The sequence below is a fragment of the Hyalella azteca genome, unplaced genomic scaffold (genome assembly GCF_000764305.2).
Source record: "Hyalella azteca isolate HAZT.00-mixed unplaced genomic scaffold, Hazt_2.0.2 contig11464, whole genome shotgun sequence".
Classification (NCBI taxonomy): Eukaryota; Metazoa; Arthropoda; class Malacostraca; order Amphipoda; family Hyalellidae; genus Hyalella; species Hyalella azteca.
The window spans coordinates 424121-445718 of NW_025941463.1; the positions used below are offsets into that span (position 1 = coordinate 424121).

A 21598-nucleotide genomic window follows, 5' to 3' on the forward strand; every position below is an offset into this window, starting at 1 on the left:
ATCTAGAGGGGCAAGAGTATCATCTAGAGGGGCAAGAGTATCATCTAGAGGGGCAAGAGTATCATCTAGAAGGGCTAGAGTATCTAGAGGGGCAAGAGTATCATCTAGAGGGGCAAGAGTATCATCTAGAGGGGCAAGAGTATCATCTAGAGGGGCAAGAGTATCTAGAGGGGCAAGAGTATCATCTAGAGGGGCAAGAGTATCATCTAGGGTAAATAGGAGTATCATCTAGAGGAGCAAGAGTATCATCTAGGATGACAGGAGCAGATAACAAAATCATCTAACCAAGACAGGGCATCATCTAGGGCAGTGGTTCAGAAAGTGGGCGGTAGGGGATAGGACAAGTGGGATCTTTCCCCCTGGGGGCGATGGAAAGATCTGGAGTAGCGGTGAGGTTCAAATTGCAGCATGCCAAATATCAAGAAAAAGGTGTTTGTTTCCACATGTGTCGGTGGGGGGGGCACTAGGAATTCACTGGCAAAACAAGGGGGCGCCAGCCTGCAGAAGTTTGGGAACCATTGATTCCAGGGGGATCTGGAGTATCATCTAGTGAAGCCTAAAGTATCAATAGGGAAGGCATCAGTATCGTCTAGGGACGAGTGCATCATCCAGCTAAGGCATTGTCTTGAGAAAGCAAGTGCATCATCCATTGGAAGCAAGTGTTGTCTCTAAGTGCAGGTGCACCCTAAAGGTGCAGGTGCACCCTAGAGGTGCAGGTGCACCCTAAAGGTGCAGGTGCACCCTAAAGGTGCAGGTGCACCCTAAAGGTGCAGGTGCACCCTAAAGGTGCAGGTGCACCCTAAAGGTGCAGGTGCACCACTAAGATGCAATATATAATAAAACTCACCCGAAGCGCCGAGATCTCCTTTAAGCAAGAGGAAGTGACATGTGGCCGGTTATTAATTAACATTTTATCATTTTCCCAAGATCCATTTTTATATTGTCTAGAAAAAATTGAATAATATACAAATTACTTGACATATTAACATTTTCTTGAGGTCCTTTTGTATATTATCAAGAAAAAAACAGGACAATATACAAATTACAAACTATACCCGGCAAAATTACAAACTATTCAAGACATGAAAACTAGTTTAGAACTAGAGAAGAGCCAATAAAATGTTCCCTTCTCGGGGAAGGCATGAAATTCCGTTCGTATTCATGACATGATAACAAAAATTCCCCACAAATGTTCCCCTAAAATGTTCAAAGAGTGTTAAAAGAAGTTCATTATATATTCCTCGCTGTCGGGGATAACTCCCCAAACTTTGAGTGGTAATAGCCAATGAAAAAATCCCCCGTAAAAATATGATTTACATGGGGACGCTTTCACTGGAAGGGCTTGGAGGGACTTACATGGGGACGCTTCCACTCGAAGGACTTGGGGACATACATGGGGACGCTTCCACTCGAAGGGCATGAGGGACTTACATAGGGACGCTTCCATTGGAAGGGCTTGGGGGGACTTACATGGGGACGCTTCCACTGGAAGGGCTTGGGGGGCCTTACATGGGGACGCTTCCACTGGAAGGGCTTGGGGGGCCTTACATGGGGACGCTTCCACTCGGAGGGGCTTGGGGACTTACATGGGGACGCTTCCACTCGAAGGGCTTGGGGGGACTCTTGCTGAAGAAGATCGAGGAGTCCTGAGCGGGGAAGGCAGGATCCTCGAACAGGACGCCGTTCTCGAGGCAGTAGTCCCGGATGCGCTCGAAATCCTGCACCTCCTCCCCACGACCATGCAGGCCGGAGCCCCGCTCCCCGAACTGTGGGGAAGAATAATTAATATGTTTTATAAATATTATCATTTTTTAAGTGTTGAAATATCAATATATTCAAATAAATATATTTTAAAATACAACCCAAGTAAAACGATATCTAGCAACCTAAAGAAGGGTTTTAGACACACCTAGCCCTATCTCTAACCCTAACCTAACGAGGTTGGCGTTTTTTATGTCCGGTGAAGTAGTTCATTTATTTTCGCGTCCGATTTTTGAGTACAAACTAATTGCAGAGTTAATAACCGGACGCGATTTTGTCCGGTTATTGTTAAACTTATATATTTTATATATTTATATATAAATACATTTAAATATATATATTTAAATATCAATATATTTTAGAAATAAATAAATGAAATATAATTAAATGATAAAATAATGAGTTATAATCTTTTAAAAATGTTGAATGCAAGAATTTCTTCCCCAGGAACGTTTAGCCCCGAACTCTGTCCCAAAAACTGCTATGGGGGAAGAATAATGAATTAATTACCTACATATTATTGAAGAATCTAATTTAAACTTATATTTGAATTATAAATAAATTATAATTGCAAATACTTCTGCCGCACGCCCATGCTGGCTTCCCTCCAAACTAAGGTGGGAGACATAATTATTAAATTTTACATAATATAATTGAAGAAATAGAAATACTCGTATAGAAAAAAATATAAGTAATGGCATTGAATTTATTAAAAATTGCCAGTGCAGAAATAGATTTTTATCTAACTTTGTTTCCCGCCAAAAACATCAATTCAAATTACATATACGTACATATTAATCGTTAAATATTAACTTAAATTAAATATAAATGCGAATAAACTGAAAAAAATGAATTGGATCGTCAAAATAGCGGTCCGACCTTTGTTTGACATACGATGAAATATTAGTGTACTATACATTGAAAACACAGCTAAATTATATGTTATGAATCGACATGTACGAAAGTTGATGAAAATAACGTACGTGACTTCCCTGAAATTACCTGAAGTCACGCCTGTTACGGCTGAATATTCACCATATTAACATTGAAAAGACGTACAAATGAATAAGTTAGCTTATAATTATTTCCAGAATTATGTATTGTGTATGATGTCACCATTGTACGTAGAATACATTAATCGTGACATGAACCAAAACATGAGGAATATTGTCGACGAATAAAAATGAAGGCGATAACGATGGCAATAATAAGGAAGATAATACGATAATTATAGACTTTATGATAAATATCTTAAATCGGAGCGACTTTATGCGTTTTTTTTATCAACAGGATAATGTTTTATTCAGGCTCTAAGTTTTTGTGACGTTATCTAACGTGTGCTTTGATCAAGACGTTGGTTAACGTTCGTTATGATGAAGACGTTAGCCAACGTTCGTTATGATCAAGACGTTAGCCAACGTTCGTTATGATGAAGACGTTATCCAACGTTCGTTATGATCAAGACGTAAGCCAACGTTCGTTATGATCAAGACGTTAGCCAACGTTCGTTATGATCAAGACGTCAGCCAACGTTCGTTATGATCTAGACGTTAGCCAACGTTCATTATGATCGAGACGTCACGGACTGCTTGTGTGGGCGCGATAAGGGCGCGTTATCGGCGGCCGCCGGATGCGCGCTCAGCCCAGGCGATACGCTGCAGCGTCGGCACGCGATAACAATTGATTATAAACCTAATTTACCCTAACTGCTAATTATTATCCCTAATTATGACTAATTAGTAAGGTAACCATAACTATGGTAACATGGTAGTATTCACGGTGCATTATTTCATGACAAAATAGAGGAATTAGGTAGCATGAAATAATACCATAGGTCCATAGTATTATTTTATATAAAGTAATACCATCATATTATTGTTGGTTTTAGGATTATTCAGTTTATCCCAAAAGGAAAGTGCGATTATCCCAGAAGGATACTAATGCGGTCTTCACATTGTTGGGATTGAGCAGAAACTATTGAGCCAAATAGTCTTTCTTATCCGCATTATGGACTCCTCGATCCAAAGCATTTCATCCAAAGAGCAGAATCCTGATATTGCTTCTTCCATCATCCACACAAAAGTTTTCTCGTCATCCACACACCGACTTTCAATTCTATCATCCACACACCGGTTTTTAATTTTGTCATTTACACACCGGTTTTTAATTCAAACATCCATACACCGGTTTTCAATTGTTTAATTGTTGTTTTTGTTGTTTATCCACACACCGGTTTTCAATTCAAACATCCACACACCGGTTTTCAATTCAAACATCCACACACCGGTTTTTCAATTCATTTTTCAATTCTATCATCCACACACCGGTTTTTTTAATTCTATCATTCACACACCGGTTTTTTCATCATCCACGTACCGGTTGCACGATGTGGTACCGTCCGTCCGCTCCTTGGAAAACGCACCGAAAATTTGATAAAAATTTCCGTCCATTTTTGACGTTTCTGTATCGCTGCTTGCGGGGATATTTGACAGGAGAAATCGTCATAGGTTTGGAGGCAATATCCAAAATCCGTTTTTTTCAAAGACATTGTGCAAAATAAGTGCATTGATGAAGTGCAGAAATAACGGTGATGTCCATTGCATTTTTATGGTGAAAATAACGGTAGCAGTGATGACCATTACCGTTTTAACCATTTTCAATTGTACCTTTTTAAAAATTGTCAGCCATGACAATTTAAAAAATTGCCAAATGGTTGGCAATTTAAAAAAATTGCCAACCATTTTAGTTTCAAAAATTCAGCGCATCCAGTGAAAGTTTTTTTTATCATGTCCATGCAAATTGAAATCATCAACCATTGTCGTTAAATTTCAGATAATATACAAAAATCGGTTGAATGTTGTTGATTGAAATCGGGTCTCCAGTGAGTAATTTGACGTAGAATTTTCAAAAACTTGACTTCGGTTGGTTCACGTTGATTTTACGATAGCTTTTCGCAGGTTTGTGAAGAATTGCCTCAATTTTTTGGAGAATATTATTGTTGTTCCGAAGAAGTTCATCAGGAATTACAATATTTAAAAAATATTCGCTTCGTTTGTTATCGCCGGTCGGAAGAGATGATTGGAGAGTGAAAGGAAAAAATAAAATTAATAATTAATAAAACTAAGAACTGATAAAGTTCGAATGATGAAAAACATTAGACAAACAAATGTTGTTAATGATCTAGTAAATATGCTTCAAGTAAAATAAATATTTTCGATCAATAATAAATGAATTATATTTCATTAATATGAACAACATCGATTCGAATTAATTTGATCTATTAGATCCAATTATAAATAATAAACGGTTATATTTTTTAGGGTGGCGAAATAACTGCGTTTGAGTAGTCATTCATCTGGTAAATAAACTATTTATCGAGTCCCTTTAACATATTTACATTTAAATTTACATTAATTATTTAATGATTGAAACTTCAGATCGAAATACCAATATACAAAAATGCGCAATACCAAATATATCACGTAAAAATAACTTTTATTTGTTGATAATTAAACAAATACATTGATCAGAGTTAGTATTTTAAGTTCAAGCAATTTATCCTATACTGAATAATGAAAATTTAACGAATTATCGAATTATTAATCGTTAATAGTTAAAAAATAAATTGATTAATAGTTTACGCTCACTTTGATTAAATTTTCTGTAGAGTCTTGAGATTTGTATTTATTTCTCCTCACATCGTTCTTCCCCCTACCGTCATTATACGGTCGCGTATCATTGATATCATCCAGACATTCGATCAAATCTTCGATGACGTCCCCCTTTCGAAAATTCGTGTTCGAAGAAATCGGGACAAAACCGACATAATTTCCGCCAATGTCCAAGTTGGGGAAAGGCTGAACCCCAAAACCAGTGGGCGCATGTGGGGGTTGAGCCCCGAATCCAGTGGGTGCATGTGGGGTTTGAGCCCCAAAACCAGTGGGTGCAGCTGGGGGTTGAACCCCAAAACCGGTAGGTGCGGGTGGGGGTTGAGCCCCAAAACCGGTAGGTGCAGCTGGGGGTTGAGCCCCAAAACCAGTGGGTGTAGACGGGGATTGAGCCCCAAATCCGTAGGCTGGATGAGGGGGTTGAGCCCCAAAACCGGGTTGAGCCCCAAAACCGGTGGGTGCATGTGGTGGGGGTTGAGTCATAAAACCAGTGGGCGCAAGTTGAGGTTGAATCCCAAATTCGGTGGATGCAGTTAGGGGTTGCGTGAACCCCGAAGTCAAGTTGTAGGGTGAAGTTGGGGTTGCGTTTAGGGTTAAACCCATTGAGGGATGACCAGTATTTCTTATTTGTGGGGGATTTAAATTTTCCCCGCCATAGAGGCTCCTATATTCCCCAGCTGGTACTCCCCAGCCAGCCATAATTAGGGTAAGATCTATGCAATTTACCCCAAGTTTATAATTTCAAAGCAAAATACTTCGAAGAAAATCTTTCAAATTTACCCTAACTTTAGGAAAAGAATGTTTTAAGGAAAATCTGTCAATAGACACGAGATGATTGAGAATAGAAATATTGTTTAAAAAAGTTTTAGATGATGAATGGAAAATGAATGTCAGTGAAACTGACACAGTGAAAGTTAATGTCAGTTAAAAATGTGAAAAATTTGAAAAATGAATGTAAGTGACAGCATTTAAATATTGACTAAAGGAACGAAAATTTAGGGAAGAGTCGGAAAGAACAGGAAAACATACGAAAAAGTAAATAATAAAAGATTCGGAACCAAGAAAAATGTTCTGAAAAAATTGTACTAACGGGATACCTGGAATTATATTATTTTTTCATTTCCTACTTTATATATATAGAAATTAATTCTATACATAGAAAAACGTTCTGTTTTTAGAAATTCTGTATATAAATAAAGGAATTCTTTCTATAGATAAAAATGTTTTCCAAATCTAGACATTATTCCTACATAGACAAATTCTCTCTATATCCAGAAATACTTTCTATATATAGAAATTCTTTCTGTAAATAGAAATTCCTTTACAGATAGAAATTCTTTCTGTTAATAGAAATTCTTCCTATATATATAGAAATCTTTCTTTACACCGACGATTAAAGAAAAACATTGATGATCTGCTTCAATCAATCTATCATCCCTGCACTGATAGTGGCACTCAATACAATGATAGCGTTAAATGTTTTCTTTCTAAAATCCGACAATAATTCGAATGTCACAGTAAATAATGAATTACAAATATTAAATTTCAGAGATGCACGTCCTAGCCACACCACAGAAACTAGTCAACTAACCGTCTCTGCGCACCATGCCTTATCTCTGCCGTTATCTTCTCAGGATGATAAGAGATATACAATAATGGGTTCTTATTATAGATCACATATATCCTAATGTTATATGAGAGGTATCGTAGATTTGGTAACTTATACATTTGAATTATATGAATTATGTATAAACAAATAGATTAGCTAGTCATCCTGAATCCCGTCACCCCGAATCCCGTCATCCCGAATCCCGTCACCCCGAATCCCGTCATCCCGAATCCCGTCACCCCGAATCCCGTCATCCCGAAGCCAGTCACCCCGAATCCCGTCATCCCAAATCCCGTCACCCCGAATCCCGAATTTTATTTCACATTATATCATATTATATATTCTCCATCCTCACCATATAATATAGAACTCCATCCTCGGCATATGGCATCGCTGTATGACGTAGGCGCAAGGGGTAACAAATTAAAAAAAACAGGCGCAGATTTTGGCAAAATAGGCGCAAGTACTGGACGAAATAGGCGCAGTTATGCACGAAATAGGCACAGTATTGGATAGAATAGGGACTTTTTTCGTCCCAATTGTCCAGGAATTGCTATGCCCAATTACATGACCTCATAATAAAAACGTTGATTGGTTGGCATAATCTCTCAGTACAGCGTACACGAGCCACTAGTCACTGTTTATTTTTTATTAAATATCTAATTTAAATACGGGCGTTCTGTCCATGGAAATAAATTATTGCTGCTGGTGATCTAGGGTAACTCTGTTTGGATTTAGGGTATTTTCTTCGTTAAAATTTAGAGGATATACATACTTATTATTTGCATGTTCTAAGAATTCAGATGAAACCACGAGGCACTCGACGCATGAGTTTTCAGCGGCACAGGTTAGAACGTTAGAGTAAATTCGCAAAATAAACGATTTCCAAAATTCCAGATCCGAAAAATAAGCGCAAGTGCTTTCTAAAGATGCTTTACTTCCAAACAAACACAGGCTTTTCGTTATTATCAGCAAAACAAACTTGAACTCTTTAAAATTTACCGTGAATAACATTGATGCTCTTGAAGTTATCGTAAAAAGACGGACTTTCCATTAACTCTTAGTAAAACAAACAGAGGCTCTTTATAATTAACGTAAAACAAACAAACGCTTTCTATAATTTAACGCAAAACAAACACAGCCTCTTTATAGATTAACACAAAACAAACACAATCTTCATAAGGTTACGTGAAACAAGCACAGGTTCCCTGTAATTTAACGCAAAACAAACACAGAAATTTTATAATTATTCGCGCAAGTCTATCCATACTTTAATTAAAAATGCGCTTTTTCGCAAAATATACGCGGGTTTTGCCAACTCTTTTTGCCAGCAGCGGCGACGCGCGTGCGTTGCCAGAGGCCGGGACAGACTGGAGCCTGTAGAGACCGTGGCGCTCCAGTGCCAGAAAGAGGGCTCTTTAGTAGCCACGGGATGAAGAGTGAAGGTTGAGAGCCAAAAAGAGGGCTCTTTAGTAGCCACGGGATGAAGAGTGAAGGCTGAGAGCCAAAAAGAGGGCCCTTTAGTAGCCACGGGATGAAGAGTGAAGGCTGAGAGCCAAATAGAGGGCTCTTTAGTAGCCACGGGATAAAGAGTGAAGGTTGATAGCCAAAAAGAGGGCTCTTTAGTAGCCACGGGATAAAGAGTGAAGGCTGAGAGCCAAATAGAGGGCTCTTTAGTAGCCACGGGATGAAGAGTGAAGGCTGAGAGCCAAAAAGAGGGCTCTTTAGTAGCCACGGGATGAAGAGTGAAGGAAGAGAGGAGGGGGTGAGGGGGAGGGCGACTTGCCGAGGTACTAAATTGATATCTCATTTAGGAACACTCACAAACATTCATGGCTCAAGTTGTCCAAATAGTGTCAAACTTGATGCACGTGTAGCAGTGATACGTAACTTTCCAGCCCACGTACACTGGGTTAAGATGACACACATAGGAGTACAAGTGCATCGTTATTTGGACAAAGTCTCGTGATATTCCATGAGTGTGTAGTGTCAAATGAAAGCTGGTGCACGTGTAGATAACGTTGATAATACATGTTGTTTCATCATATATATGATAAATTACGTTGATAATATACGTTAATTCAACGAAACCTTGTGTCATCAACAGAAGGCAACATTGGGCCATACATTGAAATTTGATTTTTTTAATTTTTTTTATTGTTTTAAATTATATTTAAATTATATTTAATTTAAATTAAAATTTTATTTAAATTAAATTTAAATTATATGTAAAAACAAATTTAGATGCTACTTAAATAAAATTTATATGTATATAAATTAAATTCAAATTGTATTTAATCGTTGAAAATAAAATTTCTCGAATTTTCTAATGTGAGTCAAGCGAAAATTTATTGCTTCATCAGTAATGCAGGTTATGAATCGGTATATATCTAATTACAAAACACAAGTTTTAGTGTTACAACATAACATAACTCGTAATAACGGGTTTTTTATTATTAATTAATTTAATTATGCCAGTATTATTATTGATCCCTTACAATGCTGGGCAAATCGTTATTATACTACCGAAATAATGGAAATTATATTTATGGTTTGGTTTATAAACATTGTATGATATTAATCAGTTTTCCATAAAGCCTTAATTGGCATGCCAATGATATATTATTTATGATTTACAATATTATTTACAATAAAAGTATACTACCTTACTATATACTCTACTATTTACTACATTATTTAGTACACAAGTCCATAGTCTGCGTATCACTAGATAAATCTGTTAGATATTAAATGCAAATTTATCTCCATCAAATAGAAAGGGAAGAAAACCTATAGGCTAGATATGTCCTTAGGATATCTACGATATATAATAATAAGATGTAAACAATAATAATAATATTGATAATAATTATAATATAATATATAAACAGTTCATAGCCAGAGAAGAATGTTGACACTAAGAGTGTATATCCATAGTAATACATTGCCTCCTACTAACCTACCTCCTGCAGAGTCTTTCTTTTCCCTGAAATGTCGAAGGTTTGAGTTATTATAAACAAATAAGCTCCATATACTAAACTAAGCCATATAATATACATATACGACCAAACTGAAACGTGCGCGAGAGGCACGCATTTAGCGCGCCCCAAATCAGGGCGCAAGGCGCACAAATTGGTCGCAAAACTTGAACTTTTATGCAAAAATTAAACCTCGGCTAGCAAATTCGGACGCAAAAACACGACGCACGTGGAGATGACAACGTACGACGTACGTGGAGAAGACAACGTACGACGTACGTGGAGATGACAACGTACGACGTACGTGGAGATGACAACGTACGACGTACGTGGAGATGATAACGTACGACGTACGTGGAGATGATAACGTAGGACGTACGTGGAGATGATAACGTAGGACGTACGTGGAGATGATAACGTACGACTCAACAACTCTTCACATAAATAAATAGGCTGGCAAACGTTTTTTTCAATTTTTTTCCAAGAAAAAATCGGTCACACTCCGATTATGCTATCAAATTTTCAGAGATATAATATAATACAATAATTAGCAAAACAATCAGATAAATGGAAGATAAATACATGATTTTTTATTTTTCCATATTATCTATATCTGATATAATAAAAAATTAGACATAATATCTGTAAGTACATAATATTTATATTTAATTTTATTATATCTGGTATATAATAGTTTGATATAAAAATTAGCAAAAAAATTCGTATATTCAATATACCTGTACTGTATGTAACTAAGTTTGTAGGTATTGTACTCAAAACATCGATTCTGAGAAAAAAAATGTATGAATTCAAAAGAAACACATACACTCAGACAAATAAGTGGAACTTATTTGTCCAAATGTATGCACTTTTTGCCCCCTGATATATTATAGTATAGTATATACCACCATATTATTTCTTTTCAGAGATATAATTCAATATAATAATTAGCAAAACAATTAGATATTATAAAATATAACATATAATATATATATTCATTGATATGTTATACATAATAGAACAAAAAATTAGATATTATATTTAAAAAAAATCCGTATATTCAGTATACCTGAACAAAAAACCTATTTTACAGCACCTGATAATAAAACTAATTTTAATATAATTAATAATAAATATAACAAATTTTTAATTGTTACTCAAACTGACGATTCTGAGAAAAATAATAGTATGAATTCAAAAGAGAACATACACTTAGAGATATAAGTGGGATTTAGTCCAAGTAGCGATGCACTATTTACCCCCCGAAACATCGGTAATATTGACCCAGAAAAATGGCGTATCAGTGCTACGTGCGCTCTCTGCTCGTGATACGCGTAGGAATTGTGTCACTATTAGGATAATTTGATCCATTCATTTTCTGAGTGTAAGAACGATTCCTGATTACTGATATATAATAACGTACGAATATCTGATATATATATTGAAATATGATCATTATGATAATAATAGTGCTCACAATAATAATATTATTATTATTAAATTAAATAATTAATAAATAAATATAAATATAATAAACTATAATAATATATAATGTAATAAAATAAATCACATAATGATAAATTATATTTTGTGTATATGAGATGGAATAATCTATAACTATATGAATATATATAAATATATATATATTTATATATTACAGATTATTCTCAGGTAGACCGTCCAGCCCTGAGCTTCTGGAGGTAAGAAAATCGGGTCTAAATATAACCCTTTTATGTGAAGGGGCTGCGCCCCATCTACCCTAACCCTAACCAACCCTAACCCTGCAGCAGCCCTGACCATTTACTAGGATTTGTGGCTTTCTTAAAGATTTTATATTTTAAAAAATTGTGCTATAAATTTCTTAAACAACTTATTTCTCATTAGTTCAATGCTCTACAGGCGGGTATGTTTCTCAAATTTGAACATGTATTTGTTAAAATTTGTACACGTATTTAATTGAAGTATTTAGATGAATTGGTTACCCAAATCGCAAATTTACCAGGAATTTAAAAGCAAAGAAAATAGCAAAAAGTTTTTTGGCTATTTTCTTTGCTTTTCAATTCCTGGTATTTAATTGAATAACTTTGTGTATGTATTCTAGTGAACGCATTAGTATCTTCTTAGCATAAGAGAAAAAGACCCACAACATTTTCGCAAAAGTTTTTTTTCCGGCACCAACATTGCAGCAAAAATTACTCAGCATTCATAGCGGCCAGCCACACCCGCGCGCTACACGCGCACGGCCACTCAAGCCGCGCGGGGTGGACAAGTAGAGGGGAGAAAAAAGAATTTGAATACATTATTATTTTATATTATTAGAATTTAATATTTTACATTATTATTATAATATATTATTATTAGAATTTGAATAATATACATGATTATTATATATTATTAAAATTTGAATATTATACATTATTATTATATTATTTTAATATTTTACATTATTATTATAATATATTATTATTAAAATTTGAATACTATACATTATTATTATATATTATTAAAATTTGAATATTATACATTATTATTATATAATATTAAAGTTTTAATATTGAAATCATTCAATTTTATATATTATATATAATATTGAATATTGTAAGGCTCCCTATGTTTGCAATGCTATTTTATTTTAAGTCAAATTATTATAATAATCAATATATATATATATAAATTATATTTTTATAACATATAAAATAAAACCTAATAACATATATTATATTTTATGTTATTATATTTTGGTCCAAGATTCAGTTGCGAACTCTAACTTTTCACGTTTACGTAGCCAGTTTACCGCCAGTGAACTGGATTGTTCTGTAAACTTTATTGTCCAAAAAAGTTCTATCAGATAATTTAATGTACTGAAGATCCGAAACTACTTGAGTAATTTGACGGAATCTTGCATAATCCGATAATGTCATATAAGTTCCGTAGATTATGCTCAATTAGCATACGTTTTCTACAAAATTAACTGCATTTACTAGAAAACGTTGCGATTCTTTTCACATGAAATAGATTTTCACGATGGCGACAATTTAAAATTGACAGCGACTGTAATAAATACTATGGTCAACTTCAAGGGAGCATGGAGATATGAGTGAAAATAAAGAACATAATTAGTGTAAATCTGTTTTGTGTCCTTGACGACTCACTAATTATTATATTGAGATCTTTTGGAGTCAGATTAACGTAGAAGAGTTTAACTTGTGAACACCGGAATTTCGAACTGAGGTCGGATAGATCCTTCCTGCATAGCAATTCAAGATTTAACAACTAATGAATATAATTTCTTCATTACATGTAGATAATATTTATATCATTGGATTTATTTTCTTTTTTCATTCATGTTTTTGTTTTATTATTATTAAATGTCATTAGCTAGCGCTGTTATCATTTTATAAGTGAATCACGCTTACGGTCAATTACCGAGCTAAATTATGACAAATATAAAGTACTTCAATATAAAACCCGCTAAAACATGCGATATATTATTCTGAAGTCATAAATAAAAACATGAAATAATTGAAATATAGATGGAATAATATTTAAAGTATTTCAAAAATGTCAAGGCAAGCTCTGCCTTTGCGCATTGATGATGGAAGTTGATGGACGGTAAACAAATATTTCAGTTTACCACAAAAAACGTTTTCTAATCAATGTAGGTGATTTTGAAGAAAACTGGAACTAATTGATCATAGACCACGGAATTTATGAGACATGATCGGATCATGCAATATTCCGTCTAATTACTCAAGTATTTCTGGATCTTCAAAACAATAAATTATTCGATAGAATTTTGTAGTGCAATAAAGTTTACGGAAGAATCTATATTGCGCCATTATATCAATTAATGTTCAGCCGACTTCAAGTTTACCTACTTTTTTTTATTAAATTATGACCTTTTACCCGATTGAAAATATGAAACATAATATAGGGAAGAGAGCAAAAGAAGCGAAAATACGATAAAATACATGATAAAAACATTGTATAAGAAGAATAAAAATAACCTGAATTTGAATATAACCTCTAACAAATCATATATAAAATAAATTAATGCATATCTGAATAGCTTAGATAGTTTAAAATCTCTGACAAAATAGAGTTTGCCCTCATAATTCACGAAAAGTTCAGGAATCGGCAACAGGCCATGGGCCTATTTCTTCAACGCCGACACTTCTATTCTATTCTATAACTATTCTACTTTATAAACGCATTTAAAAAAATGGAGCATTTGTCCATATATTGACACACTTCTTCAAACACAACACGAGCAACGAGTGGCTGATTTTCCTTCTCATAGTGAGTCAAGATGACCCACGATAGGCAAAAAGTGCATCGATATTTTAACAAAGTTCCACACATTTTATTAAGTATAGAAATTAACTCATAATATAGAGCAAAGATCGGATGCTGTGAACAGCAGCTGACTTAGAAGCTCTATTTATGCTATTCCTACGAGGATGGCAAGCAACGGCAATGTTATTCCTACGAGGATGGCAAGCACATAATGTCCACTTGGAAGTGCAGTGTCGCTGTAATGTTATTCCTACCAGAATTGTATGATAATTGCACGGAATTGGGCCAACATGAATAATTTACACCCAGCACGTCACTCACCCTACACGTCACTCACCCTACACGTCACTCACCTACACGTCACTCACCCTACACGTCACTCACCCTACACGTCACCCTACACGTCACTCTACACGTCACTCACCCTATACTTCCTCTTGAAGGAGAAGCACGCCACTTCGTCGCCGTTGTCGTCGTAGAGGCGCACGTCGCAGGAGCCTCTATCGTCCTGCTGGTGCTCCATCACGTCTTCCACGCCAGGGTCGTCATCTTCGTCATCGTCTTCGTCGTCGCGGTCTTGGGTGCAACGATTCATTGCATTCACGCGCACGAAAAAAAACGCTTATCGTTTCCCGCGGTTACGCAAAAATTATTGTTAAAATGTTACCGTTTATTACGTAAGGATCTCCGTTAATATGAAACTTCGCTTATAAGAAATTCCGTATATGAGATACACGCGCACGGGAAAAAGGCTTATCGTTTTCCGCGATTATACAAAAATTATTTCAATTAAAAATGCTATTGTTGATATGAAACCCTCCGCGTCGTGTACAGAAACTCCGTGCTTGAGGAATTAAATTTCTTCATAGAATATTCAAATAAAACGGTTGCCTTCATAATAACGATGGATAATGTTTAAAAGTTACCGTTTATTCCGTAAGAAAATCCGCTTTCAAGAAACTCCGCTTTTAAGATACGCATCCCTTTTATAAGAATTCCGTTTATAAGAATTCGCCGCATACAACGAACATGTGAATAGTTGTAAAAGGACGGCGCTTGAATAAAACCGCATTTACATTTGAAGTAGAGGAGCTAGTTTCAACTAGTACTTTTGAAATCGTACATGCGATCCTACAAAAAGTAACCGACGTAATGTTTAAAAAAAAATTTGCGCAGCGGATCCGAAAATGCAGAATTTTGGAACGTCACATGAGGTATTGTATATCATCATGAATAGCTTTAACGGCTGATATTATTTATATTGTACAACGACAATCTAATATGATTCGTGTGGTATGGTGCCGGAAAGCAGTTTATTTTGAGTTTTAGTTGACAAAAACAAATTTCTACGCAATTGCTCAAAATTTTTTTTTATAAAAATGAAGCCCTCGACTCATCGTATAATCTCATGATTGGATACTAGAGATAATTTCTCGTGACAGAATATAAAATGCTACGGATTTCTAATTCAAATACCAACTATACTGAAAAAAATAATAAATTCCCGCTGAATTGGAAAGTTGTTACACATGCAGGATTATATGTCTAATAAATAACTGATTGTCTATAGCTAATTAACGAACGATAATTGATAATTGTGATTTTCGAATCCCCATATAACCCATTTTTCATCCACCATTTATCGACCAAAATTAATATATCTTATTTATTGTCCAGTAATTTGTATCCCCCCATTTATCGTCCCACATTTATTGTCCCCCATCTGTTGTACCCCATTTATCATCCACTAGTAATCGATAAAAATTTAGCATCTCTCATTTATCGCCCCAATTTGGCGTCCTCCATTAAACGTCTCCCATCTGTCATCCCCCATTTGCCATCCCTCATTTGCCACCCCCATTTATCATTCCCATTTATCATCCTCCATTTCTCATCCCCCTTTTGTCACCCCCGTTTCTCATCCCCATTTAAGCGAGAATTTATTTACCGAGGCGTGTGGGCCCGTTCATGAGCAGCCCAGGGTCGGGCTGCCGCACGACGGGGTCGGAGGGGTCCGCCTCCCCGGTCTCCGGGGGGTCCGGATCGTCCGGGGTGTCAAAGCAGTCAACTTTTTCCAGCATCGCACGAAACGGAACCGTCAATTTTATTTACTGTTTCATAATTTCACTAAATTGGTTGCGGAAATTTTCAAACTTGACGTGTATTTGGCATTTAGATTTGTAAAATAAATCCATAGACTAGGCCAGAAATTCTTTTCTTGTACAAAGTCTCCTTTGACCGGGGCAAGAAATATCAAAACTGTTAAGAAATTAAAATTGGAAAGTTCCTGTAAATCAACAGAAATTTTTTTGAAAAGGCAGCTCGAATTCACATCAATGTTAAAAAATTATGTGAACAAAAAAATAAATAAACGAACTATTCAGTCTAAACAGACTATCCAGGATATAATAATACGATTGTATCAACACCCCAGCCTTCATTACAGAAATAATAAATTTAATAACGCGGTTTCAGTTTCATTCAAACGCTAAATTTGTCAAATCATCCTACAGCAAATTGACATCACATGTAACCTCAATATACATCCAAGAAATCAAGTTGTTGGATATCTGACGTTAAATCGACGTTGAATAACGTTTTTTTCGTTAAATCGAGGTTAATTAAACCTATTTTCAACGTCATTGGAAAGTGGGTATCCAGAGTACACAGGTAGGCTAATTCTACATCACAGCACGAGTGAAAATTGCACTTCATGCATCATAAACCGCAGTAAAATCCCGGTATTTCACCACAATGTAAAACTGGCACGCAATATATCATTCAAAATGATACATCATTGGACTTCGATGATAAACTAATACTAATCTCTAATTTGAAAGAAAACTATCATCCAGGAGTGATATGAAAAATTATATCAACAGGTTTGGAAATGACAGATGTAGAAAAAAGGGTTTAGGAATAACGGCTGAACGTAGAAAGTTTTGAAGCAACGATCGGAAGGAAAATAAGCAACTTTTGACCCGGAAATATTGCCAAGGTTTGCAATCGATCTTTGGCAGATATAAAAATCGAGATAATGGCTTTAGTGCGGCTCCAAAAAGTCACCTTTCCGCGAAGATAAGGTCAAACGAAAAAAGTTCCATAAAATAACGATTGGCTTTACAAGTTCGACTGAGAAACTTCGAACAGAAGAACAAACGAGACTGGCCACCGATACCACGCCCATAATGCTGGGTCCGATACTGGCCACCGATACCACGACCATAACGCTGAGCCCGAGACTGGCCACCGATACTACGCCCATAATGCTGAGCCTGAGACTGGCCACCGATACCACGCCCATAATGCTGAACCCAAGACTGGCCACCGATACCACGACCATAACGCTGAGCCCGAGACTGGCCACCGATACTACGCCCATAATGCTGAGCCTGAGACTGGCCACCGATACCACGCCCATAATGCTGAACCCAAGACTGGCCACCGATACCGCGCCCATAACGCTGAGCCTGACACTGGCCACCGATACCGCGCCCATAATGCTGAGCCTGAGACTGGCCACCGATACCACGCCCATAATGCTGAGCCTGAGACTGGCCACCGATACCACGCCCATAATGCTGGGTCCGAGACTGGCCACCGATACCACGCCCATAATGCTGAGCCTGATTCTGGCCACCGATACCACGCCCATAATGCTGAGCCTGAGACTGGCCACCGATACCGCGCCCATAATGTTGAGCTCGACACTGGCCACCGATACCGCGACTATGATTCTGGACAGGGCTAGACTCAGGACATGACGTGAGAACAAAAGAAGGCCGATAATGTAAAAAAAATATACAAGAAAAACATAATATACAAGAATATCAACGATCGTTTGTATGGCACACAGCCGCCACGCTTCCGTCAACCTTGAGCAACCGCTCCGAACTTTCCGTGTTTTAGATCCTTGCTCTACTGAAGGATTTCTTAATACGGTCCGTATTGCGCGCATTTAAATTTTAATAAATAATTATACGGTGAGATTTTTGGTCTGTAAATTTGGTCACCCAGAGAATTTGTTCTTATGAACATCTTATAAAAAATGAAGTGTTCAAGTTAAGAAAATTTTCATGCAAGATATTCTCATTTTCATTAAATATTTATAATTATCTTAAGAGGGTTAATTTTTAATAAGTAGGGTTAATTTCCTCCCATTAACCCCACTGAACCTGATAGATTCTTCGCCTGCTGACCGTAAATAGTGTTACCGTGCCCTCAGGTACGAATAGCATAGGCAATGGTTAATGTATCCGTAGAAATATTAAATCTTCGTCTTTTAACTGTAAGTATCATTACAAAGCCTTTAGGAATGAATAGCATCAACCGAAGTTAATAGAACATTTTTCTGCTGATGTTAACCCCGTTGCCATGATTACAGGTAAGAATAGCATAGGCGACGGGTTACTGCATCTGTAGACAAAGTAATAACATTTGTTTGCTGATAATAACTCTTTCTCAGACCATCAGGTACGAATAGCATAGGTGACGGTTAATGCATCCGAAGACAAAGTGTTAAGGTTGCATAATAACTTTCCTAGCCATGAGCGGTGCAGTCAACCATCTTTTTGTGCTCCGGTAACCCATCCACGTATCGACCTCACGTCATTACTCATGTTGCAAGAACAGCTGTATATTATGCGCGGCTTATGGCCGGCCACCAGATGGCATCTGAACGTAAGGATTAGGGTTAACTCGGCTATAAATTTTAATACGGAAGAGACTGGCCAGTGGTCGGGTTTCACATCTTTTCGAAATCGTTTTCGAAATCATGCTCTATAATCTTGATCACTACAATTTTTTCGTAATTTTACCCTATGTATTTCGATAAATAAAAATTATTCGCAATTGTTCCCTGCGGATTTAAATCGATAAATATTTTCGAAATTGTGCCAATGGATCTTGATCGATCAAAATTTTAATGCAAATAAAAGCCGCTCGGGGAACTTCACAATTACGACAATAGCAAACATATGATAGAAAACCTCTTCAACAGACGCGCTAAGAAGCAATTGGAAAGCTAGCTTAACATTGCCTAATTACTCGGTAGAAACCAAAGTATGATCTATATTAATTTAAAAACGAATGAAACCTAATTACGTTCACTATTAATGAAAGAATTACGTGTCAAGCGACCAATGAAAGTTTGTAAATCATAGCCCACGTTTAGCACTCAACCAATGAGAAGCTAGGCTAAAATTTTGATCACAAAATATGGCAATTTGCCCTATTCTAGTAGGTATATCATAGCTAAGTCATTTTAGTCATTTAGGCAAAATTAAAGCTAGGTTAACACCAACATGACAAGCTGTGATACTAGCAAATACTGAAAAATTAGACATAAACCAAAGCTAAAAATTTTTATAGGTTGAGATACCGGTAAATAATATATATTTGAACACGTTTCGGGAACGTTATCGATTAGTTTATTCAATGAAAGAATTGACGCGTCTTTAAAACTATTTTGCAAAGCTAAAATACGTAAAAAATTAAAAAAGTAATTTTGCGCCGAATATTTGCTAAGCCAGAGAAGCATATTATAATATTTTGCGACAGTCCACGCAGATATGGCGTCTTTGGTCAGCATGTTTAAATTGTTCAGTTGTTCAGGATTCAAATTTAGGTTTTTATGAGCACCGTCAACATGTATACGATCATGATACACTATACGGTCACCATACACTATACGGTCACCATACACTATACGATCTCTATATATAGTGTCACCAAAGCGCGCCACGTTACACAATCGAGTGACTTTATTTTCGTTGTCGCGGCCTTAACTATACGACGTTACTGTAACGTTCCGTTACGACATTCGTACGACATTAAATATATTACGAGTATCTGTATATAAATAACGCAATATATTAATACTCGAAAAAATTCAGTGTACACCGTTGAAATTCTCGCTACTATGCCAGTGCGACACTGACAGAAATACCGACAAAGAAACTAATAGAAACACTGACCGGTAAAGGGTCACACAGACACTGACATATACTAACAGGAACACTAACAGGGACACTGACAGGAACACTGACAGAGACATTGACAGGGACACTGACAGGAATACCGTCAGAGACACTGAATAACACCTCAGGTCTCGCAACACTGGCAGCAGCGACGACGCTTCACCGTCCGCACGTCAGTCAATACTGACGTGTAGGCCACGGCCAGCCTGCGGTGCGCGGAGGTCGTTTGGTATCCTGCGACGTGTGACGTGCATACGACGTGTGACGTACACACGACGTGTGACGTGCATACGACGTGTGACGTACACACGACGTGTGACGTGCATACGACGTGTGACGTGCATACGACGTGTGACGTGCATACGACGTGCGTGCATACGACACGAACGACTCGCTAAACGAAGTGTGACATGCATCACACATTCAAGTCAATTGTATTCAATTTCAGACTCGCTCCATCATCAATATCAAATATCACTCAGTAAGATGTATATGTCATATTGTCTTAATATTGACACACTTTCTACATGTAGCAATGATTCATCCTTTTGCTGCTCAAAGCTACTCCAGGATTGCCCACATTTGGGCAAAAAGTACATCGCAATGACGTCACCAGTACAACGCATCTCCCACCCAACCCCCTGGGAACGTGAGTATCCTGGTACTCACGTTCAGGGGGCCTTGGCGGGGTTGATGACGTCACAAGTCCTTCACCCACACCCCCTACCTCCCACCCTCCGCGGTACTCACGTTCCAGACGGCCTTGGCAGGGTTGATGACGTCACAAGTGCTCCGCCCACACCCCTACCCAGACCCCCCCGCGGTACTCACGTTCCACACGGCCTTGGCGGGGTTGGTGACGTCACCGATGCTCCTTCCACCACACCCTCAACCCCCCACCCCCTGCGGTACTCACGTTCCACACGGCCTTGGCGGGGTTGGTGACGTCACCGATGCTCCTTCCACCACACCCTCAACCCCCCACCCCCCACGGTACTCACGTTCCAGACGGCCTTGGCGGGGTTGATGACGTCACCGGTGCCGCTCCTTCCGCCCCTCATGATGCGGTTGCGCAGGTGGTACGCGCCCCTGTTCAGTAGCGACGAGATGAGGGAACCTGTGGGGGATGAGGGTGCGTGGAGATAAGTGAGGGTACGACAAGGCAGGTAGTACGTACACCTACAGAGGAAAAAAATAAACGATGGCGTTCGAAGTGCAGTTGGTAGGAGAACAAGATAAGAGAAAAGAAGGTTTAGGTTGAGATACGTGAGGGCAACGAAGGAAACTAACGCAGGAGAATAAAATTAA

General features: G+C 37.3%; 1 protein-coding gene across 1 annotated transcript in view; it reads right to left on the reverse strand.

Annotated features, from left to right (window-relative positions):
- Window positions 1-21598, reverse strand: part of LOC108680635 (calpain-B) — a 58786-nt gene that overhangs the window by 22252 nt on the left and 14936 nt on the right. Inside the window, exons 9-11 of the mRNA XM_047882851.1 lie at window positions 21292-21407; window positions 1587-1766; window positions 848-865 (exon numbers count right to left, since the gene is read on the reverse strand). Coding sequence (XP_047738807.1) covers window positions 848-865; window positions 1587-1766; window positions 21292-21407 — 314 coding nt within the window. The remainder of the gene's footprint in view (window positions 1-847; window positions 866-1586; window positions 1767-21291; window positions 21408-21598) is intronic.